Here is a 27364-nt window from a genome sequence, read left to right on the forward strand (position 1 = left end):
GCTCCCTAAATTCGTCTTGTAGAACCTCATCCCTTTTTTTTTAAACCTATATAGTTGATACTTATATGTACCATGACAACTGGCTGTTCACCCTCCCCCTTCAAAATATCCTGCAGCCGCTCCGAGACAACCTTAACTTTTGCACCAGGGAGGCAACATACCATCCTGGAGTCTCAATTGCGGCCGCAGAAACGTCCGTCTATTCCCCTTATAATAGAATCCCCTACCAATATAGCTCTCTCACTCTTTTTCCTGCCCTTCTGTGCAGCAGAGCCACTCACGGTGCCATGAACTTGGCTGCTGCTGCTCATCCCCCTCAACAATACCCAAAGCGGTGTATCTGTTTTGCAGGGGGATGACCGCAGGGGACCCCTGCACTACCTTCCTTCCACTGCTCTTCCTGTTGATCACCCATCCCCTATCTGGCTGTGTAACCTTTACCTGCGGTATGGCTAACTCACTAAACATGCTAGTCACAACATCCTCAGCATCGCAGATGCTCCAGAGTAAATCTACCCGCAGCTCCAGTGCCGCAATGCGGTATGTCAGGTGCTGCAGTCGGATACACTTCCCGCACATATAGTTATCAGGGACACTGGAAGCATCCCTGACTTCCCACATAGCACAGGAGGAGCATGACACGTGTTCGAGCTCTCCTGCCATGACTTAACTTAATTTGTCAACAACAATGATAAAGGTTACCTACTGACAAAGGAAAGAAAAAGAAAAACTACTCACCAATCACTTACCCCCTTGGCTGTGACGTCACCCTTCCATTTCTTTCTACTTTTTTGCTTTCTCTCCCTGCAGCTGCACCAGCTAGCCTCCTCGATCTCCCGCTGGTCTCCCGACTTGATGCTGGGCCTTTTGTAGGCCTCTCCGATGCTGCTCCATCTCCTTGATCTGCCGCTGGCCTCCCGACTCAAAGCTGGGTCTTTTGTAGGCCAATTGACACCTCTTTTAGCTGCCGCCAGTAGCTCTGATGAGGAAGAAACATTTTTGGGATTTGACCAATCCAAGGTCGCGGCAGCAACGCACTCCCAGGGTTGAATCCCAAATGCCGTCTCTCCGGAGGGTGAGTTGGCAAAGCTTGTCTGCTAACAGACAGGCAGATGCATACCTGGACATGGTGGGACTGTCCAGGGAGAGCATCCAACTCAGCCGACAGCTCCTGGAGGTCTTGGGTGGTTTTCCCGCAAGCATTGCGGCACTATCCGCAGACATGAGAGAGGGCATGTTGCAGATTGTCGCTGCGACCCGCAAGAACACCGAGGCTGTCAATGCCCACGCGCAATTGATGATCTCGACCTTTGGCACTACAGTCTGCAGTGTCACAGCATCCAGACCCACATCACCTGTGAGTGGCAAGGCCGAGCAAGAGCCTCATCACTCAGAAGCCGGGCTCTTCCATACCCCGAGCTTCTCCAGGGAATCCATACATGCGTCTCCTTGTCTATCCCCCTTTTACAGCAGGACTCTGGCAGCACTGCTGCACGACGTCTTGATACCACCTTGGGTATGGTCATGACATGAGGGAGGGGGGTAAAAATGGCGATATCAGCAAATTTTCCGCCCCCCCCCCCCCCACCCCCCCCCGGCGATAGCGCACAGTTGCATGCCAATTGATGTCATAAAAAATGGCTAATAAAACAGGCGGGCAATCATTTTTAGCATCGAAGCAAAACCACTGCCGAATTTTCCACCTGGGTGCTAAATTTTGTGCGACTCATTTAGGGCCAAAAAAAATTACTTTTTCCGCTTCACCATGGCGAAAAACGGGCGCAAACCTGACAAATTTCTAGCCCTTCATCTTGGTGTGTAGGTAAGACAAGATCCTGGAGCAACACCCACAAAGGGCAGTGACTAACCCCCCAAATCCGACAGACTTATCAAATTATTCCAACCTTAAAGTATGCAGTTTCCAGACCTCTGTATAACCATATCAACACACTAAATGTGCCTATGTGCTGTGTGACAAAACAGTCGTGACTTTACAAACATGCATGTGTTCACTTAAAGAAAAACAAATGGTCAAACTGAAAGGAGTCATGTTTCATTTAATAGTACAATTTGTGTCACCTTCCTCAGATGTTTACAATGATCGTACTCACATAGCAAAAAAAAAAAGGACAAGATGGAAAATACCAGAAAGTATTTTAATCAAGCTGTTTTGGAGCATGTGGACATCCAATTTGAGGACTGTATAGTTGTTGAATATAAAAAGCAATTTGTAGTTCTAACAATGATTTTTAAATTATTCCATTAGAATATATTCTGGAGCTGATACACACAATGTCCTAAGTAATTAAAATGTAATATGGGTGCCCTGACCAACAACACATTTCAAATACACATTTTCTCACAGGCAAAAAACTGCCATATTTACATGTTCTTTCTCAGTAAATGTACAAGGGTGAGAGGTTGACTTGTCTTTATACATACAGTAGGTATCTTGCATGCGTATTTGACACATGATGTGATATTCTGATTTCTTAAAAGGCATTCCACCCCATAGACCAGTAATGGACTGAAAGCTTTTACCCAATTTCTGCTTATATAAATGATCTGTTTGATGTATCTACAAACCAATAACATTTCTACAAGCCAAGACTGGAGCACAATGAGCTTAGTATTTAACTCTTAGCCCCCGCCACCCCCCACCTCCTCCCACCCACTAATTTTGGATTTTTGAAAATAAAATGAGCTTTTCTTGGAGGGGAGGGGAGGGGCGGGGGGGAGGAGTCCAAAACTACAGGCCATAAATATAGGATAGTCACTAAAAAAATCCAATAAGGAATTCAAAACAAAACTTCTTTACTCAGATTGGTGAGAATGTAGAACTTGCTACGCACAAGACAATTAGAATAGATGCATTTAAGGGAAGTTACATCAGTACATGTGGGAGAAAGGAATAGAACAATATGTTGTTAGGGCGATATGAAGTACAGTGCAAGGAGGCTCATGTGGAGCATAAACACCGGCATTGACCTTTTGGGCTGAATAGCCTGTTTTTGTGCTGTAAAATGCTATGCAATATGTAGTCTATCCTTGTATAAAAAATGTTTCTTCATAATAATCCCATAAAAATTGTATAAGGAGCTTTGAATTCAATCATAATTGAGTTGAAGCATTTCATAGAAATTATTTCTCTCATTCACTATGGAAAGTTTAGGTCCATTCATAAACAATGTCATTACTCTAACTTTGTTCTCCCTATCATCATGTAGCACACCTGATCCTGTATGGTAGTTAGAAGCTGCCCTGTGCATAGACATAAATAATGAGTAAAAGTTTAAATACTCCCCACTGCTGATCATTTTGTTTTTTAAAAGCAAAATTGTGCTTAACTGTTGTTCATTGATTCCAAGCTCAAACAAGACACTTTTGCAAAAATGTCTCTGTTTCAGGCATTGCATAAAATTATTTGAATACAGGTCCTTGTACATTCTTAAGTAAGGTCATTTCAGATAACCACTATTTAGGTTGGCAGCATGCAAAAATGTCATTTTAAAGTGCAAAATGAAAAGGATAAGTAATCCCTGAATCCAATGTAAAATGTAATATTGGTGTCTGCATGAGAAACATGTAACTATAGCAACCTGATTAAAACAGATAATGTACAATCATGTAGGCACCATAGCACATTTATGTAATTTCATTTCAATGGGGTTCTTCCAAAAGTAATTCAGAGTTAGGATAATGAATTAAATAGCGGATAAACTATAGTAATTCCATACTTTATCAAACAAGGAATTTTGAAACTGCAGCAGAGCACACAGTGGAAAACAGAGCTTTATATAGAGCAGATGAGGTCAAAAGGACTATTTAGCCAGTTTGGAAAATATTGCTGTCAATTTTAATTGTTATTTTTCACTGCACCGTTATCTCTAAAGTGCTATCATATCAGTTAATTGAAATAATTGTTTGCATCAATTTAGCGAGATTATAAATCTCTTTTAGTCAAATTAGAAAATAAATTGCCAAACAGTGAGATGGCTAATTGCCAGGGTGAGGTATGAACCATAGTCATGTGTATACGCTCTGCTTTTCACCTGCAAGGCACTAGAAATTAGCTCAAGTTTTATTATTTCAGCATACAAGCACTGGTGCACTGCAAGAGCGTCTGACGTCATCATTAACAAACACTTGCCTATACCTGATTCATTCCTGAGATTAAACCTTTCAAAATACCATAATTATAAAAAACCCTGGATTTAGCTATAAAAACATCCCTAAAAACCACCCTCAATAAAAATGAATGATTACATCTCAGTGTTTTAAATACAAGTCACTACAAATTTTTGATCATTTTTTCCAAGATTGTTGCATTTATGTTTTCAAATATCCACTGTTGAGTAGAGGATGAAGGGTTACAGATATTCATAAAAATGTTTTTATCTGTTGCACTGCAGTCCATACAGCTATTACTGACTGGATGGTACAGAGTCTTGTCCTAAAAGACAGATTAAAAAAGATAAGAGTAAATGGTTTTGGCATCAGCATGATAAAAACCATTGTATATACATTTCCTCCTGCCAACATGCTTAACCTGTTTTCCTTAACAGAAATAAAAATTCCACAGGCTATGGAAGGAGAAGAAAATCACCAGCCTAGAGTTCCAGTTCCTGAACACTATCCAGTAATCTCGACTGGAATGTAAGCATGTCTTGATGTTAGACAAGGATATGATTGAGCACAAATATGATAATCCTGAAAGTCAAACAGCCCTGCACCTTCTGGAGGGGTGAAAATATTGAAGATCAGAACAAAAAAAGACCACACACTTGGAAGGCTGACAATGCATTGAAACACTGAACAAGAGTTTCCGCTTTGGCAATCCGGGCACAAATTGCACCCAAAAGTGCGCCCGTTTTTGAAAAGTGTTTTTTTTCCCCTTCAATTCACACTCATTTGCATATCATCGATTGCAAAATCTACATGAACCAGCTCAATCCAGCATCGTTTTAAAAGGTAATTAAAAAAAAATCATAAAATATTTTTTGATATATTCTTGGTGCAATTTGATTAATACAACTGAAAATGGGTTTATCACAAAAATAAGCATTTTTAATGTCAATTCAACACCTGTAATTAATTATTTTAAATTACTAAAAATGAGAAAAAAAAATATACAAAACCATTTGCTCGTTATATTGGTGCACAGTAATTAATTTCTTAGTAAAAAAATGTTTGAAGTTAAATTCAAATACTTTTAAAATGTACTTAGTAGTGTTCTTGCACCCAAAAAAGACAGCTTAATTTTCAGAGGTTCTGATGAAAGGTTATCGACATCAAACGTTAACTTTGTTTCTCTCTCTCTCCATAGATCCTGTGCCATGTGAGAAGTCCAGGATGCTTCTTGTGTCCTGGATAAGCACATGTGCAGAAAGTTTCGTCCGCTGGAGAACCTCAAGCTCTGGGTTTCAGAGCTCGAGCAGTGGCTGGTGTCACTGCAGTGCATCCGCGAGGCTGAGAGGTATGGGGATAGCACGTTTCAGGAGGTGGTAACCCCGGAGCTTAAGAGTGTGCAGGCAGATAGGCAGATAGGCAGATAGGGAGTGAGTGACCACCAGACAGATAAGGAGAATCAAGCAGATAGTGCAGGAATCCCTTGAGTGCATCTCGCTCTCTAACCAGTATTCTGATAAAGACAGTGGTTCCTCTGGGGAGTACAGAGATTAATAAGCAGGACCTCAAAAGGTAGCAATCTTCGGATTACTCCTGGTGCAATATGCTAGTGAGTACAGAAATAGGAGGATAGAGCAGATGAATGGAGAAATGGTGCAGGAGTGAGGTCTTTAGATTCCTGGGGCATTGGAACTGGTTCTGAGGGAGGTGGGACCTGTACAAGCTCAACATAGCCAGAACCAATATCCTTGTGTGGTGGGGGTTTTAAACTAGCTTGGCAGGGGGCTGGGTACCTGAGCATAGATTCAGAAGGGAGAGAAGCTATTACTGAAACATGGCTGAAAGAAGGGCGTGAATGGCAGCTCAGCATTCCTGGATACAGGGTTTACAGACGAGATAGTGAGGGGGATAATAAAGGAGGGTGGGTCGCAATATTGGTTAAAGAAACAATTACAGCTATGAGGAGGGATGATGTGTTATAAGGATCATCAAATGAGGCCATATGGTTTGAACTAAAGAACAAAAAGACACAATCACACAGCTGGGAGTGCACTATAGACCCCCAAACAGAACTTGCCATTGGAAGAACGTTGCATGCAAACCCACAACATACCACCAGGCGGTGCAATTTACTTATGACCGAACTAACTGCAATTTTATGTTTCGAAAAAGACCGCCAACCCAGAACCCACAGTGTACTATAGACCACCAAACAGTCAGGGGAAGATAGAAGAGCAAATATGTAGGCAAATTTCTAAGAAGTGCAAAAACAATAGGGCAGTAATAGGGGATTTCAACTCTTCACCACAGGCAGTCCCTCGGAATTGAGGAAGACTTGCTTCCACTCTTAGCATGAGTTCTTAGGTGGCTGTACAGTCCAATACAGGAATTACAGTCTCTGTAACAGGTCGGACAGATAATCATTGAGGGAAAGGGTGGGCAGGGAGCCTGGTTTGCTGCATGCTCCTTCCGCTGCCAGCGCTTGATTTCTGCATGCTCTCGGCGACGATACTCGAGGAGCTCAGCGCCCTCCCGGATGCACTTCCTCCACTTAGGGCGGTCTGTGGCCAAGGACTCCCAGGTGTCAGTGGGGATGTCGCACTTTATCAGGGAGGCCTTGAGGGTGTCCTTGTAACGTTTCCTCTGCCCGCCTTTGGCTCGTTTGCAGTGGACAAGTTCAGAGTAGAGCACTTGCTTTGGGAGTCTCGTGTTTGGCATGCGAACTATGTGGCCTGCCCAGCGGAGCTGATCAAGTGTGGTCAGTGCTTCAATGCTGGGGATGTTGGCCCAGACGAGGACGCTAATGTTTGTGCGTCTGTCCTCCCAGGGGATTTGCAGGATCTTGCGGAGTCATCGCTAGTGGTATTTCTCCAGCGACTTGAGGTGTCTACTGTACACGGTCCACGTCTCTGAGCCATACAGGAGGGCGGGTATTACTACGGCCTTGTAGACCATGAGCTTGGTGACAGTTTTGAGGGACTGATCTTCAAACACTCTTTTCCTCAGGCAGCCAAAGGCTGCAGTTGCGCACTGAAGGCGGTGTTGGATCTCATCATCAATGCCTGCTCTTGTTGATAGGAGGCTCCCGAGATAGGGGAAGTGGTCCACGTTGTCCAGGGCCACGCCATGGATCTTGATGTTTGGGGGGCAGTGCTGTGTGGCGAGGATAGGCTGGTGGAGGGCCTTTGTCTTACAAATGTTTAGCGTAAGGCCCATGCTTTCATACGCCTCGGTAAATACATCGACTATGTCCTGGAGTTCAGCCTGTGTGTGTGCACAGACGCAGGCGTCGTCCGCGTACTGTAGCTCGACGACAGAGGTTGGAGTGGTCTTGGACCTAGCCTGGAGATGGTGAAGGTTGAACAGCTTCCCTCTGGTTCTGTAGTTTAGCTCCACTCCAGCGGGGAGCTTATCAACTGTGAGGTGGAGCATGGCGGCGAGGAAGATGGCCTTTGTAAGGTCAAAAATAATAGGGCAGTAACAGGGGATTTCAACTACCCTAATAGTAACTGGGATAGAATCAGTGTAAAAGGTATAGAGGGCACATCATTTTTAAAATACATTCAGCAGAACTTTTTTAGCCAGTACCTAGCCGTTCTGGATTTAGTTTTAGGGAATGAAGCTGGGAAGGTGAAAGGGGTATCAATGGGAGAGGATTTTGGTGGTTGTGATCATGATTATGGATGCTGAGTCATGGAGTACATTTAAGGCCAAGATAGACCAATTTTTGGACTCTAGAGGAATCAAGAGATATGGAATTGGGCGGGAAAGTGGAGTTGAGGTTGAAGATCAGCCATGATCTTATTGAATGGTGGAGCAGGCTCGAAGGGCCACATGGCCTACTCCTGCTCCTAATTTTTATGTTCTTATAATTCAGTTAGATTAATCAAGAACAGTCAGCATGGATTTGTTAAGGGAAGGTTGTGTCTGACTAACTTGATTGAATTTTTTGAGGCGGTAACCAAGAGGGTTGATGAGTGTAGCATGTTTGATGTAGTCTACATGGATTTTAGCAAGGCTTTTGACAAGGTCCCTCGTGGCAGACTGGTCAGAAAAGTGTAAGCCCATGGGATCCAAGGGAAAGTGGCAAGTTGGTTCCAAAACTGGCTCAGTGGCAGGAAGCAAAGGGTAATGGTCAATGGATGTTTTTGTGACTGCAAGGCTGTTTCTAGTGGGGTTCTTCAGGGCTCTGTACTGGGTCCCTTGCCTTTTATGGTATATAATCAATGATTTAGACTTCAATGTAGGGGGCATGATTAAGAAGTTTGCAGACGATACAAAAATTGACTATGTGATTGATAGTGAGGAAGAAAGCTGTGGACTGCAGGAAGATATCAATTGGCTGGTCAGGTGGGCAGAAAAGTGGCAAATGGAATTCAATCTGAAGAAGTGTGAGGTAATGCATTTGGGGAAGGCTAACAAGGCAAGGGAATACACATTAAATGGTAGGATACTGAGAAGTGTAGAGGAACAGAGGGACCTTGGAGTGCATGTCCACAGATCCCTGAAGGTAGCAGGACAGGTAGATAAGGTGGTTAAGACGACATACAGGATACTTTCCTTTATTAGCCAAGGCATAGATAATAAGAGCAGGGAGGTTATGCTTGAATTGTATAAAACACTAATTAGGCTACAGCTAGAGTATTGTGTACAATTCTGGTCATCACACTACAGGAAATATGTGATTGCATTAGAGAGGGTACGGAGTAGATTGACTAGGATGTTGTCAACACTGAAGAATTTTAGCTATGAGGAAAGATTGGATAGGCTGGGTTTGTGTTCTTTAGAACAGAGGAGGCTGAAGTGTATAAAATTATGAGGGGCCTAGATAAAAGTGGATATGCAGGATCTATTTCCCTCAGCAGAGAGGTCAATAACCAGGGGACATAGATTTAAAGTACTGGGTAAATAGAAGGATTAGAGGGAAGTTGAGCAGAACTTTTTTCACCCCGAGGGTGGTAGGGGTCTGGAACTCACTGCCTGAAAGGGTGGTAGAGGCAGAACCCCTCATCACATTTAAAAAGTATTTGGATGTGCACTTGAAGTGCTGTAACCTACAGGGCTATGGACCAAGAGCTGGAAAGTGGGATTAGGCTGGATAGCGCCTTTTCAATCGGCGCAGGCACGATGGCCGCCTTTTGTGCCATAAATTTCTACGTTGCCTGACCTGCTGAGTATTTCCAACCTTTTCTGCTTTTATTTCAGATTTCCAGCATCCATAGTATTTTGCTTTTGTATTTATTTTTAAGAGTCTCCTCGAAGGCCTGCAAACAGGTGCAATTAGCGGAAACTCCCAATGGTGATTAATTCTTCCTGGGGGCGTGGCCAGTTTTGTGGGTGAGGCCTGCTTCTTGCACAATATTTTTTAAACTAGCGCAAAAGATTGCAGAAACTCGATTTGTGCTGAATGAAATTTGCTCTCAAAATTCCTTGATCTTTTGCGTGGTTAAGCCGATTTTGGGCAAATTACACCGAAAAAAACCAGCGCACCTGAGCAGAAACTCTGCCCCAGTATCTTTACACCACTGCAGCCAGCCTGAACCCAGAATCAACAATGTTAGTTATTGGACTCTTGTCTAAGTGGACAAAGTTTAAATTCCATTCTTGACTGTGATTCAGTGAGAATTTCTCCGAAAGGCATTTTTGTCATGGTCAACCATCGGATGCAGGGAGGGTTACTTTCTGCATTGGTCTGGAAATCATAGTGTCTATGGGGATTTATTTGGGTTGTATCATATTGCTTTACCAAGTGGATATAATACGAATGCACTCAGCTTAATTTTAAAAATGGAACCAAAAATTAGATTTCTTAATCCAATCTTAACCCTTGAAGTAGATCCAGGGGGTACCGATTCAAATAACTCATCTGGTGGCAGCCGTTACTGATGTGATGCATTTCTGCATGTCAAAGATTGACTTTGTTGCATTCATGATATGACCATGTCAATTCTTACACATTTTGCATTTCATTGGCTTCAAAGAAGATCTTCGTAGTTAATTTTCAACCAAACACTGTGACTTAAAGTTGTTACTGCCCTCAAAATGAAGAGTGGGAACCAGGAAGAGGAAGAAAACAAATAAAGAAATTGTTTGAAATTCATTTTTTTTTTAAAGAATAAAAGGTTTAGAATTAATAATGTTAGATAGAAAAATGAGAGAGAGAGAAGGGGAGAAAAAAAAGAGAATTAAATAATTGAAGACAGAGCAAAGCAGAAATACTTTTAAAATTGAAAGCAATGTGTAGTTTTGCAATTGCATATTTTTAAGTTTAAGGTTAACATTACTATAATAAAGCTATTCTTTACCTCCTTGTAGGTTTATTACTATAGTAACAGTATTTGTTTCTGTGCTAGTGTGTGAACTGAATTTTATTTTGGAAAATTGTCTAACCTGAGAAGTGCCTGCAATTTCTCTGGACTTGCCAGTAATCCAAAAGTTAATCTAAATGTTAACATAAAGCATACTAAACTTTCTCTCCCTGGTAAATTAATGGTCCACGAGAGTTGGATTTAGACAGTCTCAACCCAGCAGTGATCAGGATGACTAATAGAGAAGATACAAACGTAACTCTGATGCAGTATAAGATAGGTGAAAAGAGAGTGCTTTTCTAAGACAGCAGTTTAGGCATATACAGGAATGACCAATGAACTGTTAGCAGTTCTTTTCATTTCTGGGAAACTGAGGAAACACAAAATTGCAGTTCATTCTGTTGTAAGTAAATTGCACCACTTTGTGGTAAATTGTAAGCTTGCATGCAAAATTCTTCACATGGCAAGTTCTCAGTCGCAAGATTAGGAAACAGCATGGGGGCAAGAGATAGAATTATGCAGTTCTGTAGCTGAATGTAGAGTAGCCTTGTAACATCCAGTGCTATCTGTACCAGCTGTGGGTGTATGTACTTCACCAGTATGGTATTATTTCATTATTAATAGCTTCAAATCAGCATCCATAAACAAAAAGAATGCCAACCTTTGCTTAATGTAGGCATTCAGTGACTGGTTAGCAGCTGAATGGAAATCCAGCCATGACCTAATCTGAAATGTTGGGTCCATATGGTTATGTTACAATCCTGTTAATAATGACTTTCCAGAACAGGTAGGAAATTTGTGATATGTATAGCTGATACATAAAAATGTGCATTGGAAAGGAAGTACTTTCCAAAGATGATCCTTCCCCTTTAAATGTGTCAACAATGAACTATCTCGGGGGTCACAAACTTTTTCTTTTCATGCGCCATCTAACTGAATACCATAGGAGCACATAGAAATGGTTACAATGTTAAACAAACAGTTATCAGGCTAAATAGAGAAAGTTCAGAGAAGTGAAAAAGAAAATAAGAGGGACAAAGAGAGGGTATGAAAATAGAATGGCATCTAACATAAAAGGAAATCCAAAAGTCTTCTATAAGAATATAAATAGTAAACAGGTAGTATCTGGAGGGGTGGGGCCAATTAGGGACAAAAAAGGAGACCTATGCATGGAGGCAGAAGGTATGTCTGAGGTACTAAATGAATACTTTGCATCTGTCTTCAAGGAAGAAGGTGCTGCCATAGACATAGTGAAGGAGGAGGTAGAGGAGATACTGATGGGATAAGAATTGATAAAGATGAGGTACTAGAAAGGCTGGCTGTACTTATAGTAGATAAGTCACTAGGACCAGATGGGATGCATCCTAGGGTGCTGAGGGAAGCGAAGGAAGAAATTGCGGAGGTACTGGCCATAATCTTCCAATCCTCCTTAGAAACGGAGGTGGTGCCAGAGGACTGGATAATTGCAAATGTTACACCCTTGTTCAAAAAATGGTATAAAGATAAACCAAGCAACTATAGGTTAAGTCAGTTTAACCTCGATAGTGGGGAAGCTTTTAGAAACAATAATCAGGGATAAAATTAAGTCACTTGCATAAGTGTGGATTAATTAAGGAAAGCCAGCATAGATTTGTTAAAGGCAAATCGGGTTTAACCAACTTGATCCAAGTTTTTTGATGAGGTAACAGAGAGGGTTGATGAGGGCAATGTGGTTGATGTGGTGTACATGGACTGCCAAAAGGCGTTCGACAAAGTGCCACATAATAGACTTGCCAGCAATGTTGAAGCCCATGTTTTAAAAAGGGACAGTGGCAGCATGAATACACAATTGGCTAAGTGACAGAAAATAGAGAGTAGTGGTGAACAGTTGTTTGTCGGACTAGAGGAAGGTATACAGTGGTGTTATCCAGGGGTCAGTTCTAGGACCACTGCTTTTCTTGACAGATATTAATTACTTGGATATGGGTGTACAATGCACAATTTCAAAATTTGCAGATGACACAAAACTTGGAAGTATAGTGAATAGGATAGTGATATACTTCAAGAGGACATAGACAGGCTGGTGAAATGGGTGGATATGTGGCAGATGAAATTTAATGCAGAAAAGTATGAAATGATGCATTTTGGTAGAATGAGGAGAGGAAATATAAGCGGGTGCATGAACAGAGAGATGATATGTGCACAAATCGTTGAAGATGGCAAGGCAGGTTGAGAAAGCATTAAAAAGCTTATGGAACCCTGGGCTTCATGAATAGAGGTATAGAGTACCACTGCATGGAAATTATGATGAACTTGTATAAAACACTGGTTCGGCCTCAACTGGAGTTTGGCCTCAACTATTGTGTCCAATTCTGGGTACCACACTTTAGGAAGGATGTGAAGGCCTTCGAGAGGGTGCAGAACATATATATTTTTTTTATTCGTTCATGTGATGTAGGCATCGCTGGCAAGGCCAACATTTATTGCCCATCCTTCATTGCCCTTGAGAAGATGGTGGTGAGCCGCCTTCTTGAACCGTTGCACTCCATATGGTGAAGGTACTCCCACAGTACTGTTAGGGAGGGAGTTCCAGGATTTAAGGAATGGCGATATACTTCCAAGTCAGAGTGGTGTGTGACTTGGAGGGGGGAACGTGGAGGTGGTGGTATTCCCATGGAAGTCCAGAACCAGGGGTCACAGTCTAAGGATAAGGGGTAAGCCATTTAGGACCGAGATGAGAAGAAACTTCTTCACCCAGAGAGTGGTGAACCTGTGGAATTCTCTACCACAGAAAGTTGTTGAGGCCAATTCACTAAATATATTCAAAAGGGTGTTAGATGAAGTCCTTACTACTAGGGGGATCAAGGGGTATGGCGAGAAAGCAGGAATGGGGTACTGAAGTTGCATGTTCAGCCATGAACTCATTGAATGGCAGTGCAGGCTAGAAGGGCCGAATGGCCTAATCCTGCACCTATTTTCTATGTTTCTATGTGCCTGCTGCCTTTGTCCTTCTAGGTGGTAGAGGTCGCGGGTTTGGGAGGTGCTGCCGAAGAAGCCTTGGCGAGTTGCTGCAGTGCATCTTGTAGATGGTACACACTGCAGCCACAGTACATCGGTGATGGCGAGAGTGAATATTTAAGTGGTGGATGGGGTGCCAATCAAGCAGGCTGCTTTGTCCTGGATGGTGTCGAGCATCTGGAGTGTTGTTTGAGCTGCACTCATCCAGTCAAGTGGAGAGTATTCCATCAAACTCCTGACTTGTGCCTTGTAGATGGTGGAAATCTTTGGGCAGTCAGGTGAGACACTCGCCGCAGAATACCCAGCCTCTGAACTGCTCTTGTTGGCACAGTATTTATGTGGCTGGTCCAGTTAAGTTTCTGGTCAATGGTGATCCCCAGGATGGTAGGGGATTCGGTGATGGTAATGCCGTTAAATGTCAAGGGGCGGTGGTTAGACTCTCGCTTATCGGAGATAGTCATTGCTTGGCACTTGTGCAGCGCGAATGTTGCTTACCACTTATCAGCCCAAGCCTGAATGTTGTCCAGTTCTTGTTGCATGCGGGCATGGACTGCTCCATTATCTGAGGAGTTGCAAATGGCACTGAACACTCTGCAGTCATCAGCGAACATCCCCACTTCTGACCTTATGATGGAGGGAAGGTCATTGATGAAGCAGTTTAAAATGGTTGGGCCTAGGAGACTGCTGTAAGGAACACCTGCAGTGATGCCCTGGGGCTGTGATGATTGATCTCCAACCACCAAAACCATTTTCCTTTGTATCCGGCCAGTGGAGAGTTTTCTCTGATTCCCATTGACTTCAGTTTTACTAGGACTCCTTGATGCCACACTCAGTCAAATGCTGCCTTGATGTGAAGGGATGTTACTCTTCCCTCATCTCTGGAATTCAGTTCTTTTGTCCATGTTTGGACCAAGGCTGTAATGAGGTCTGGAGCCGAATGGTGCTGGCGGAACCCAAACCGGGCATAGGTGAGCAGGTTATTGGTGAGTAAGTGCCGCTTGATAGCACTGTTGATGATATCTTCTATCACTTTGCTGATGATTGAAAGTAGACTGATGGGGTGGTAATTGGCCGGATTGGATTTGTCCTGCTTTTTGTGAACAGGACATACCTGGGCAGTTTTCCACATTGTCAGATGGATGTTGTAGCTGTACTGGAACAGCTTGGCTAGAGGTGCAGCTAGTTCTCGAGCACAAGTCTTCAGCACCACAGCCAGGATGTTGTCAGGGCCCATAGACTTTACTGTATCCAGTGCGCTCAGCCATTTCTTAATATCATATGGAGTGAATTGAATTGGCTGCAAACTGGCTTCTGAGATGGTGGGGATCTCAGGAGGAGGCCGATATGGATCATCCACTCGGCACTTCTGGCTGAAGATGACTAAACGCTTCAACCTTGTCTTTTGCACTCATGAGCTGGGCTCCGCCATCATTGAGGGTGGGGGTATTCATGGAGCCTCCTCCTCCTGTTAGTTGTTTAATGGTCTATCACTATTCACGACTGGATGTGGCAGGACTACAGAGCTTTAATCTGATCCGATGGTTGTAGGATCACTTAGCCCTGTCTATGGTATGCTCCTTCCGCTGTTTAGCATGCATGTAGTCCTGTGTTGCAGCTTCCCCAGGTTGGCACCTCATTTTTAGATATGCCTGGTGCTGCTCCTGGCATGCTCTTCTACACTCTTCATTGAACCAGGGTTGGTCCCTTGGCTTGATGGTAATGGTAGAGTGAGTGATATGCTGGGCCATGAGGTTATAGATTGTGGTGGAATACAATTCTGATGCTGCTGATGGCCCACTGCTCCTCATGGATGCCTAATTTTGAGCTGCTAGATCTATTCTGAATCTATCCCATTTAGCACGGTGGTGGTGCCACACAACACGATGGATGATGTCCTCAGTGTGAAGACGGGACTTCGTCTCCACAATGACTGCAGTGGTTGCTGCTACCGGCAGGACAGACACACCAGGGGTACTGGCACAGTGGTATACAGTCGAGAGGGAGTGGCCTTGGGAGTCCTCAACATTGACTCCGGACCCCATGAAGTCTCATGGCTTCAGTTCAAGCACGGGCAAGGAAACCTCCTGCTAATTACCACCTACCACCCTCCCAAGTCATGGACAGATGCATCTGTGATAGCTAGATTAGTGAGGACGAGGTCAAGTAGGATTTTCCCCTCGTGTTGGCTATCTCCCCACCTGCTGCAAGCCCAGTCTGGCAGCTATGTCCTTCAGGACTCGGCCAGCTTGATCAGTAGTGGCGATACTGAGCCACTCTTGATGATAGACATTGAAGTCCCCCACCCAGAGTATATTCTGTGCCCTTGCTCCCCTCAATGCTTCTTCCAAGTGGTGTTCAACATGGAGGAGTACTGATTCATCAGCTGAGGGAGGGCAATAGGTGGTAATCAGCAGGAGATTTTCTTGCCCAAGATGTTGGCGAGAAGGACTTTGCAGGGTCAACTGGGCTGGGTGTGCCGCTGTCGTGTCCGTAACCATTTACAAGAGTGATTCCAGGGTTGAGGGACTTCAGTTACATAGATAGACTGGAGAAGCTGAGGTTGTTCTCCTTTAGAGTAGAGAAGATTGAGAGGAGATTTGATAGAGGTGTTCAAAATCATGAGGGGTCTAGACCAAGTAGATAGAGAGAAACTACTCCCATTGGCAGAAGGTCAGAACCAGAGGTCACAGATTTAAGGTGGTTGGCAAAAGAACCAAAGGCAACACGAGAAAAAACTTTTTTTACACAGTGAATGGTTAGGATCTGGAATGCACTGCCTGAGAGCATGGTGGAGGCAGACCCAATCATGGCTTTCAAAAGGGAGTTGGATAAATACCCAAAAGAAAGTTTTTTGAAGGGCTATGGGGAAAGGGCAGGGTGTGGGACTAGCTGCAGTGTTCTTGCAGAGAGCCGGCATGGGCTCGACGGGTCGAATGGCCGCCTTTTGTGCTGTAACCATTCTATGATTCTATGAAAGCAACACATCGGATTTAAGGAATATTTGCAATTTTTTGTACTGCTTAATCATTTTACCGATTGATTCTTGCTTGTAATTTGCATTTCTACTTGTTACATTTTGATTGATATATTTCAAGATTGTTTCTAAAATCATCAAGGCAACGAGAAAACTTGCAAAGATTCTGCATTTGTAATAATATGAATGGCAGAGTTAAAACATAACTCTGTAAATCATCACTGACAATCCATTTTATTTTGTATTATATATGATTATTTATTTTAACAGAGTGACCGCCAAAGGCCGGAAGCTGCACAGAACCTTTCTGTGCATTAATCTGTAAGCTGATATCAATAATGTTTCTGCTTTTCTTTCCCATAGAACCAGTGACACCAGGAGGCTCGCTCTGTATTCCCAGCATTTTTTCCCCAGATCCCTTGAGTCCCGAAGTGAACAACCCAAAAAAACCGAGACTGCGCATGTGCAACTACTTCAACTTTGTTGGCAGCAGTCGCGTCCTTTACCTTATACCTTATTTAAAAAGAATATGCGAAGGCAAGTTAAATACACAGATGAGCTTACTGTCTGTACTGAAGTGCAGTTAACTGATCACATCGGGAATGTGACTCCTGATGGTTGGCTGCACATGATACAGCAAGTTATCATCCTCAAACTTTCCACTGCCTTCAACCTGGTGGGAAATTGTGTTAGGGAAATTGATGGTATTGAAGGCTGATAAATCCCCGGGGCCTAATAGTCTGCATCCCAGAGTACTTAAGGAAGTGGCCATAGAAATAGTGGATGCATTGGTGATCATTTTCCAACAGTCTATCGACTCTGGATCAGTTCCTATGGACTGGAGGGTAGCTAATGTAACACACTTTTTAAAAAAGGAGGGAGAGAGAAAACGGGTAATTATAGACTGGTTAGCCTGACATCAGTAGTGGGGAAAATGTTGGAATCAATTATTAAAGATGAAATAGCAGTGCATTTGGAAAGCAGTGACAGGATCGGTCCAAGTCAGCATGGATTTATGAAAGGGAAATCATGCTTGACAAATCTTCTGGAATTCTTTGAGGATGTAACTAGTAGATTGGACAAAGGGAGAACCAGTGGATGTGGTGTATTTGGACTTTCAAAAGGCTTTTGACAAGGTCCCACACAAGAGATTGGTGTGCAAAATCAAAGCACATGGTATTGTGGGTAATGTACTGATGTGGATAGAGAACTGGTTGGCAGACAGGAAGCAGAGAGTCGGAATAAACAGGCCCTTTTCAGAATGGCAGACAGTGACTAGTGGAGTGCCACAGGGCTCAGTGCTGGGACCCCAGCTCTTTACAATATACATTAATGATTTAGATGAAGGAATTGAGTGTAATATCTCCAAGTTTGCAGATGATAATAAGCTTGGGTGGTGGTGTGAGCTGTGAGGAAGATGCTAAAAGGCTGCAGGGTGACTTGGACAGGTTAGGTGATTGGGCAAATGCATGGCAGATGCAGTATAATGTGGATAAATGTGAGGTTATCCACTTTGGGGGCAAAAACACTAAGGCAGATTATTATCCGAATGGTGGCAGATTAGGAAAGGGGGATGTGCAACGAGACCTGGGTGTCGTGGTTCATCAGTCATTGAAAGTTGGCATGCAGGTACAGCAGGCGGTGAAGACGGCAAATGGTATGTTGGCCTTCATAGCTAGGGGATTTGAGTATAGGAGCAGGGAGGTCTTACTGCAGTTGTACAGGGCCTTGGTGAGGCCTCACCTGGAATATTGTGTTCAGTTTTGGTCTCCTAATCTGAGGAAGAACATTCTTGCTATTGAGGGAGTGCAGCGAAGGTTTACCAGACTGATTCCCAGGATGGCAAGACTGACGTATGAGGAGAGACTGGATCAACTGGGTCTTTATACACTGGAGTTTAGAATGATGAGAGGGGATCTCGTAGAAACTTACAAGATTCTGACGGGACTGGACAGGTTAGATGTGGGAAGAATGTTCCCGATGATGGAGAAGTCCAGAACCAGGGGACACAGTCTTAGGATAAGGGTTGGGCCATTTAGGACTGAGATGAGGAGAAACTTCTTCACTCAGAGTTGTTAACCTGTGGAATTCCCTATTGCAGAGAGTTGTTGATGCCAGTTCATTAGACATATTCAAGAGGGAGTTAGATATGGCCCTTATGGCTAAAGGGATCAAGGGGTATGGAGAGAAAGCAGGAAAGGGGTACGGAGGTGAATGATCAGTCATGATCTTATTGAATGGTGGTGCAGGCTCGAAGGGCCGAATGGCCTGCTCCTGCACCTATTTTCTATGTTTCTATGGACTACCTCTATACATTTTCCAGTGCAGTCCATCTCCATGACACTGTTCCTCCCAATTCTAGTCCTATCCAGCCCTTATTACAAAGTGACTACATCTTCAATGGTTTCTCCTTTTGCGCCCATATGGTCAATATTTAGTATACCCCTGGGCTCCATCCTTATTATCTTCATTTACATACTGTTGATTGGCAACATCATCTGGAAATATGGAGTCAATTTGACATGCTGCTTTAATTCTTGGTCTCCACCTTTGATGTCACCACTGTTGCCACCCTTTCCTAATGTCTATCTAACATTAAGCTCTGGAATAGTCATAACTTCCTCTAAGTAAGTGTTGGTAAAACTGATTCCAGCTGCACTTCCATGCCACAATCCTTGACTCAATCAACCTCCTCAACTGCAACTTTAAGCCCAGAAATGTAAAGGCTTAGAATCCTGCTTAAACCCATGCCGAGCTTCTTGTCCGCATTTTATCTGTTGCCAAGACTACTTTGACAAGCGCACAGCAGGGTGTTGGTGTAGACCAGGAGTTTTAACTCCGCATACAGGTTCATTTAACCCCTGTGTCAATCAATATTTTGAGTAATTTCATTGCTCTTTTTCTCTTCCTAGCTAGTTGTATTGGTAGCTGTTCTCTGACTGTTGATTCTTGATTAGTAATTTGCATTCCCACTTGCTACATTTTCAGAACATAAGAAATAGGAGTAGGCCATAAGGCCCATTGGGCCTGCTCCACCATTCAATAAGATCCTGGCTGAACTTCGAAATCAACTCCACTTTCCCGCCCTATCCCCATAACTATCGATCTCAGTCTTGAATATACTCATCGACTAGACATCCACAACCCTCTAATGTAGAGAATTCCAAAGATTCACAACCCTCTGAGTGAAGATATTTCTCCTCATCTCAGTCCTAAATGACCGATCCCTTATCCTGAGACTATGACCCCTAGTTCTAGACTCTCTAGCCAGGGGAAAAAAATCTCTCAGCATCCACCCTGCCAAGTTGTCTAAGATTTTTATATGTTTCAATGAGATCACCTCTCATTCTTCTAAACTCCAGAGAATATAGACCCATTCTACTCAATCTCTCATTCCAGGAATCAATCTAGTGAATGTTCGTTACATCCCTCTACGGCAAGTATATCCTTCCTTAGGTAAGGGACTAAAACTGTACACAGTACTCCAGGTGTAGTCTCACCAAATCACTATATAATTGCAAGAAGACTTCCTTACTCTTATACTCCAACCCCCTTGCAATAAAGGCCAACATGCCATTTGCCTTCCGAATTGCTCGCTGTACCTGCATGTTAACTGTCAGTAATTCCCAATACCAACATTTACTAATCTTGCACCTTTTGAATGTTTGTTCATTTTTCCTACCAAAGTGGATGATTTTATACTTCCTCACATTATACTCCATCTGCCACCTTCTTGCTGAATCACAACGGTTCCCATCTAAATCTAAATCATTGATATAGATTTTAAATAGCTGAGGCCCAAGCACTGACCCTTCAGGCACTCTACTAGTTACACCCTGCCATCTCAAAAATGACCCATTTATTCCCATTCTCTGTTTTCCATTGGTTAACCAATCCTCAATCCAGGCTAATATATTACCCCCAATTGCATGAGCCCTAATCTTGTGCAACAACCTGTGTGTGGCACCTTCTGAAAATCCAAATATATTACCTCCACCATTTTCTCCTTATCTACTTTGCTAGTTATACCCTCAAATATATTCCATACTTTCAGTTGTGAGTTGTAGTTTTATGGAAATTATATTTGAGGTAATCAGGTACATTGTGTGATATACTTTAAAGTATAGCACTTTGAGCTGTGATGGGTGTGCTATATGATGGATGTGTAATCATTTGAAATATTTTGACATTTCCCTTAAGTAGAATTTCTTCAATTATAGAAATTGGTGAGATTCAACTTGTACTGTATTAGAACTTTTCATTTATTTACACTTCATTTAATTATTTTAACTTAATGCAGCTGATTGATCAATAGGCACTGCACAGGTAATATCCTATGTCAATTTGGAGAAAAGAGCTTCCAAAAGTTAGTGGCACTGGGAAAGGCTACTCTTTGTCTGTCTCACCTTTTTATACTTCCACAGCTGGTTTCCACTCATTCCATGGCAGTCAAATAGTATGACTGGACTGGTATGTGAAACAGCATCAAAACAAACTTTTCTAGTGTGCAAGCGATCTCCAGGGCGTATATCTTCTCGCCAACCCAATGTGAATACCTGATGTGCAAAGTTCAGAAGTGGTTATGAAAGTAGTAATGTCACAAACACCTGCAAAAAATGACAAAATACTGAAAAGCTTACACTACAATGCCTATGAAAGGTAATGGGAAGAGACAACATGGGATGGAGGCGGTGGGAGAAGGAAGAAGAAAGGGCCACTGAAGGTCCAATTTTCCCCACAACTCCCATCCCAAAGGCAGCCTGCAAATGTTTGTGGCTCCTTTCCCTCTACAACACACCAGATCACACACAAAAAGAGTGTGTGAAGCAGGAAATACAGAGAGAAAGAAGTAGAAAGAGTTAAGGGGAGAGAAGTAGTAGGAAAGGGACAGACAGAAGCAGAAGAGGAGAGACAGAGAGAATTAGCAGCATGATGTTATAACCAACTGGTTCTTAATTTGTTAACTGAAATTTAAGCACTGTTTCAGCTTACTCACCTGTTCATGTGACCAAAATCCATCTGCATCATCTTTGATACAGACATCCAATTTCAGCTGTGAACCAGAAGCACCATGTTTACTGTCCACACACAGACCAATACCACCATTACGAATCTGGGAAAGAAAGTTGTTGACGTGAATCTCAAATTTATTTTTTTAATGACTGCAAAAGAGGACTTCAAATGCAACAGGAATTGTTTTTAAACTTGTATTTTTTTTGTTGCATGGGCTTTTCTGGTTTCTTGAGCTTTACACAGGGACGACAGTGCATTACACGGACTCAAATCTCCTGTCACAGTAGCTTAACCTCCCCCCTTTCAATAACTTTGATCTTCCCTTACTAGCAATGAAAACAAAGTATGGAAGAAAGAAAACATATTTTGGCCATCAACACGATTCCCTTACATGAACGATGTAGTGGCCATATTGGACTGTTCAGCCACCAAAGAGCTCACTTCAGGAGTGGAAGCAAGTCTTCCTCGATTCCGAGGGACTGGCTATGATGATGATGTGGTCATGGTAGATGCTACCAACTTCTCCATAGGTGGAAGATTAAAGCATGTGACTGTGGAGCTCCACATCATTGAGTATTGCCCTCAGAGGAAATTTGCAGGTAGGCTACAAGATATCCACGCTGTTACACTGGAAGCTTTGGCCTGGATATCAGACATGGATATTGACATTTGATTTGCTTTGCTACTACTGTACGAAAGAAGAAATCCATCGATATTCTCTACTTGTTTATTTCTTTCAGACTATTAATTTTAATAATATTGTAATTGTTCACCAACCACGTTTTATATTCCTCTCTTTGCCAACATTATTATTTCTTCTTTCTACTGGTTAACTAATTGTTTTTTAGTGTTTAAGATTCTCAAACCCTTCCATGCTCCCAGACAGTTGAACAACCAGAAAAATCACCATCTTTTCTGGAATTTTGTTTGTAAATGTACCTTTAGATTCCTTGTTATAGCTCCATTGACATCTGTTCAGGAAATAATTCCATTTGACATGTAACACCCTTCTACTGGTTCATGGCCTTTCCCCTCTTAACTCATCAACCCTTGTTTCTATATTCCTTACCCTAGGAAAACAAAAAAAAGCTCTTAACATTATTTACCTCTTACATTTCACTGTCTACCTATATAATTGCTCTTCCCTATTACAATGGCTTTCCTATCTATGCTCCTGCTTTCTATTCCCTGTACCAGTTCATTCCACTTAAACTGATCTTTTATATGAGTACCTATTCATTAGTTCAGGAACCCAGTACAGTCTCCTAGTTAAAGGTCTCCACGATAGCACTGACTGCTGAAGTCATATTTATAAGGTTTATACTTATAGTTTCAATTGTATTTGCTTCACGGAACGTTAAATACTTGTACAATCTCATCATCTCCTTCACTTTCTGTCAATTCGGCAACACTGAACATAATATCACTTTATAAATTCCAGCAAACCCACCTTTCCCCAGGCACCAGCTGGAGGTTCCACCGGTGGATAGTATTTAGGCAAATCCCATGCCACTTCAGTCATGAACCACTTAAAACTTTTGCAATTAAGAGAATTCCGCAGTTCTTTCTGTACATTCACATCTCCAGCAGAAATATGTCTGTACTCTGGTCTTCGCTGATAGAGATACTCAGCATACCCATCCATCCAGACCTCAGCAACTCGTTTCAAATTCTGTAACACAAACACAGCTTCTCTGAATTAGATAAGTAATAGGTTCTTTTTTTGCACATTTAAAATCAAATTTGGAACATTACATACACACATTTTTTGAAGATGCTGTAAGGGCAGAGAACATTTGTTTATAATTCCTGAAGTTCAAGTGCTTTAGGAGATACAATGGGCCCAAGTTTCCACATGATTCGCGCCTGATTTTTAAGAGCAACTGGTGGAGAACGGACTATCTTAGAAATTGCAATTCTCCACATTTTTTTTTCTGCAGTTCTAGTCAGGTAGAACAGTTCTAGTTTAGAACAGAATTTTTTCTTCAAAAGGGGGCGTGTCCGGCCACTGACGCCTGATTTGAAAGTTTCCACAGTGAAAATGTACTCCAAACTAAAGTAGAATGGAGCCAGTGAAGATTTTTGTAGAACTGAAAAAACCTGTTCTACACATTAAAAAATCAGGCGCAGGTTACAAATTAGGCGTCCAGAACGAGGTGGGGGGAGGGGGGAGGGGGGTGGGGGAAGGGAACTCATTAAATTCGACAATAAATCCTTATTTATACTTCTACAAATATTATACAAATAAATCCAACCTGAATAAACATTTATAAGCCAAGAAAAGATTAAATAAACCATCTTCCTACCTGTGTGAAAGTGCTTCAGCCAGGGAGAATTCTGCAGCCGTTCGTGCCGCTGAGAGGGAGAGAGGGAGAGAGGGAGAGAGGGAGAGAGGGAGAGAGGGAGAGAGGGAGAGAGGGAGAGAGGGAGAGAGGGAGAGAGGGGGAGGGGGAGAAGGGGGAGGGGGGTGTCATGGTACATCAGTCATTGAAGGTTGGCATGCAGGTGCAGCAGGCGGTTAAGAAAGCAAATGGCATGTTGGCCTTCATAGCAAGGGGATTTGAGTACAGGGGCAGGGAGGTGTTGCTACAGTTGTACAGGGCATTGGTGAGGCCACACCTGGAGTATTGTGTACAGTTTTGGTCTCCTAACCTGAGGAAGGACATTCTTGCTATTGAGGGAGTGCAGCGAAGGTTCACCAGACTGATTCCCGGGATGGCGGGACTGACCTATCAAGAAAGACTGGATCAACTGGGCTTGTATTCACTGGAGTTCAGAAGAATGAGAGGGGACCTCATAGAAACATATAAAATTCTGACGGGGTTAGACAGGTTAGATGCAGGAAGAATGTTCCCAATGTTGGGGAAGTCCAGAACCAGGGGTCACAGTCTAAGGATAAGGGGTAAGCCATTTAGGACCGAGATGCGGAGGAACTTCTTCACCCAGAGAGTGGTGAACCTGTGGAATTCTCTACCACAGAAAGTTGTTGAGGCCAATTCACTAAATATATTCAAAAAGGAGTTAGATGAGGTCCTTACTGCTAGGGGGATCAAGGGGTATGGCGAGAAAGCAGGAATGGGGTACTGAAGTTGAATGTTCAGCCATGAACTCATTGAATGGCAGTGCAGGCTAGAAGGGCCGAATGGCCTACTCCTGCACCTATTTTCTATGTTTCTATGTTTCTAAGAGAGGGGGGAGGGGGGGGAAGAGAGGGGGGAGGGGGGGGAAGAGAGGGGGGAGGGGGGGGGGAAGAGAGGGGGGAGGGGGGGGAAGAGGGAGAGGGGGAGGGAAGAGAGGGGGGGAGGCGGGTCGGGTCGGGGAACAGGAGCACGGGTCGGGTCGGGTCAGTCGGGGGGGAGCGGGTCTCGGGTCGAGGGGGGGGAGCGTGTCTCGGGTCGGGGGGGCGGGAGCGGGTCTCGGGTCGGGGGGGCGGGAGCGGGTCTCGGGTAGGGGGGGGGAGCGGGTCTCGGGTCGGGGGGGGGAGCGGGTGTCGGGTCTCGGGTCGGGGGGGTGGGAGCGGGTGTCGGGTCGGGCGGGGCAGGGATGGGGGAGCGGGTGTCGGGACGGGGCGGGGGGGGAAGCAGGTGTCGGGGGGGGGTGGAGCGGGTGTCTGGTCGGGTCTGGTCGGCGGGGGGGGGGAGAGAGAGCGGGTGTCTGGTCGGGTCTGGTCGGCGGGGGGGGGGAAGAGCAGGTGTCTGGTCGGCGGGGGGGGGGAAGAGCGGGTGTCGGGTCTGGGGGGGGGGGGCGGGGCGGCGGGGGGGAGCGGGTGTCGGGTCTTGTCGGGGGCGGGGAGCAGGAGCTGGCCGTGGGAGGAGCCTCATTCACGCAGCCCCAGTGAGGCCATTCAGCCAGGGCTAGGGGATGCGTGCTTCGGGCCCCTCCCACACAGTTCGGCGCCTGGAGCTACTGCACTTGCGTGCCCACTGTAGCGCGCATGTGCAGAGGTCCCGGCACTGTTTTCAGCGCCGGGACCAGGCTCTGCCCCCCCCCACAGCTTGTGCTGACTGCGCCGAGGGCCAGAGGACCTACAGGTAGGTGGAGAATTTTTTTAGGCGCCGTTTTAGTCGCGGAAAACGGGCGTCCAGCTCGGAGGGGCGCCCGTTTTTTTTCTTGTGGAAACTTGGGCCCATATTTTCTGCCTATGTGGACTGACAATCGTGGAATCTGGAGCTTTTGTTTTCAGGAGTATTGGTTAATCCATTTCCCCTTCCTGTATTGGGCATTGTTTGGGTGTACATGGAAGTGGACTCCAGACTTTTGATGCCTGTCAAACTCCAAGAAGAGGCACATTACACAAATTGGTGGAGTTTTGTGATCTGCCAAGTTGTGACCCAACTGTGTGTGGAAGTATCCTGAACTTTAGCAATGCACCCACTTGGCTGAAGCCCCTCCAGCCTCTAAATTTGCCTTATCACATTGCCAACCTACACAAATCTGAAGTCCTCACACCAATATTTATTACTGGAGGCACAATTCATCAAGTGTCAATGTTGATTAGTTTCAAATTTTTATACAAGTACAACTCAACATTTTCTTCATACTGTCAAATCAAAGTCACACATGGAACTGAACGCAGTCAAAGCTATTCTCTGTTTAATAAACAAACTTGACTCCATTATGTGCTGAAAAAATTATGTGCAGGGAAGGTCTCGTACCACTTGGGCATACGTCACTGTAAACTGGAGCCCAACTCACTGCTGAATTTTCTTGATAAAATAGGAGAAAAATTGAATCATAGATGATGTGTACATTTACAAACAAGCAGTATAAATTGCAGAACTTCGCATAACTCATTTACAAACTGGGTCTACAATTCTACTGGCAGGCTAAGGGAAGCAGGATTTAATAGTTAACCTCAAGCAGCTGGCCTTTGTACCCGAAACTCAACACAAGTGCACTATGAAACATTTGTTCCATTTAGCACTTGTTGGTGACGAGTCCTGAGCACTCCGTAAGACCTGTGCCATTACACCTCAGTAATGCCAAACTGTCATGTAGGGGGTGCAAGACCCACAGGAACCAATGCCGAGCTGGACCTTTTCTTATCCTTCCATTTGGATCTTATTGGACTGGTTGACAATCAAAAAAAACATACAAGATAGGTGCTTCCTCCAAAATTGTCTCTAAAGGCTAAACATGTTCCACACTTGTGTAGTCAGAAAATCAGAGGCAGTTTGAAAAGTTAATAGAATAATTTCATGACAATGGAGCACCATCACCTCCTCCAAGTTACACACCATCCTGACTTGGAAATATCTCGCCATTCCTTCATCGTTACTGGATCAAAATCCTGGAACTCCCTAACAGCACTGAGGGAGTTCCTTCACCACAAGTACTGCAGCAGTTCAAAATGGCAGCTATACCACCACCTTCTCAAGGGCAATTAGAGATGGGCAATAAATGCTGGCCTTGCCAGCAACCCCCACATCCCGGAACAAATTTTTAAAAATAGCAGGAGGCAACAGTTATACCTATCTTTTATGATGAAAGCAAAGCAATACACAGAATCATAGAAACTTACAGCACAGAAGGAGGCCATTCGGCCTATTATGCCAGTACTGGCTGTTTGAAAGAGCAGCCATGCTTAGGTTCACATCCCCACTTTTTGTCCATAACCCTGTAAGTTCCTCCCTACCTGTCCAGCTCCCTTCTAAAATTATTTATGGAATCACATTCCACCGCCTTTTTATGTAGTGCATTCGAGATCCCGACAACACAGTGAAAAATATTCTCCTCCTCTCCCCTCTAGATCTTTTGCAATGATTTTGGATCTATGACCTTGAGTTACTGGCCCACCGGCCAGAGGGAATATTTTTTCCCTATTTACTCGATCAAAACTTCTTGTAATGTATGCACCTGTGAGGATGCTCACAGGTTTTTAGAGCTGTTACATTGTGAGTGGCTTAGCCAGTCACATGATGTTCACAAGACTCAATAAAACCCC

General features: G+C 43.8%; 1 protein-coding gene across 1 annotated transcript in view; it reads right to left on the reverse strand.

The window, feature by feature from the left end:
* Positions 1 to 2041: 2041 nt before the first annotated feature.
* The window catches only part of LOC139262070 (polypeptide N-acetylgalactosaminyltransferase 10-like), a 157247-nt gene continuing 131924 nt past the window's right edge, over positions 2042 to 27364 (reverse strand). The window contains exons 9-12 of the mRNA XM_070877225.1: positions 22871 to 23092; positions 21404 to 21520; positions 20814 to 20963; positions 2042 to 4453 (exon numbers count right to left, since the gene is read on the reverse strand). Of these exons, the coding sequence (XP_070733326.1) occupies positions 4292 to 4453; positions 20814 to 20963; positions 21404 to 21520; positions 22871 to 23092 (651 nt within the window). The 3' untranslated portion in view covers positions 2042 to 4291. The remainder of the gene's footprint in view (positions 4454 to 20813; positions 20964 to 21403; positions 21521 to 22870; positions 23093 to 27364) is intronic.

This window comes from Pristiophorus japonicus, chromosome 4 (genome assembly GCF_044704955.1).
Source record: "Pristiophorus japonicus isolate sPriJap1 chromosome 4, sPriJap1.hap1, whole genome shotgun sequence".
Classification (NCBI taxonomy): Eukaryota; Metazoa; Chordata; class Chondrichthyes; family Pristiophoridae; genus Pristiophorus; species Pristiophorus japonicus.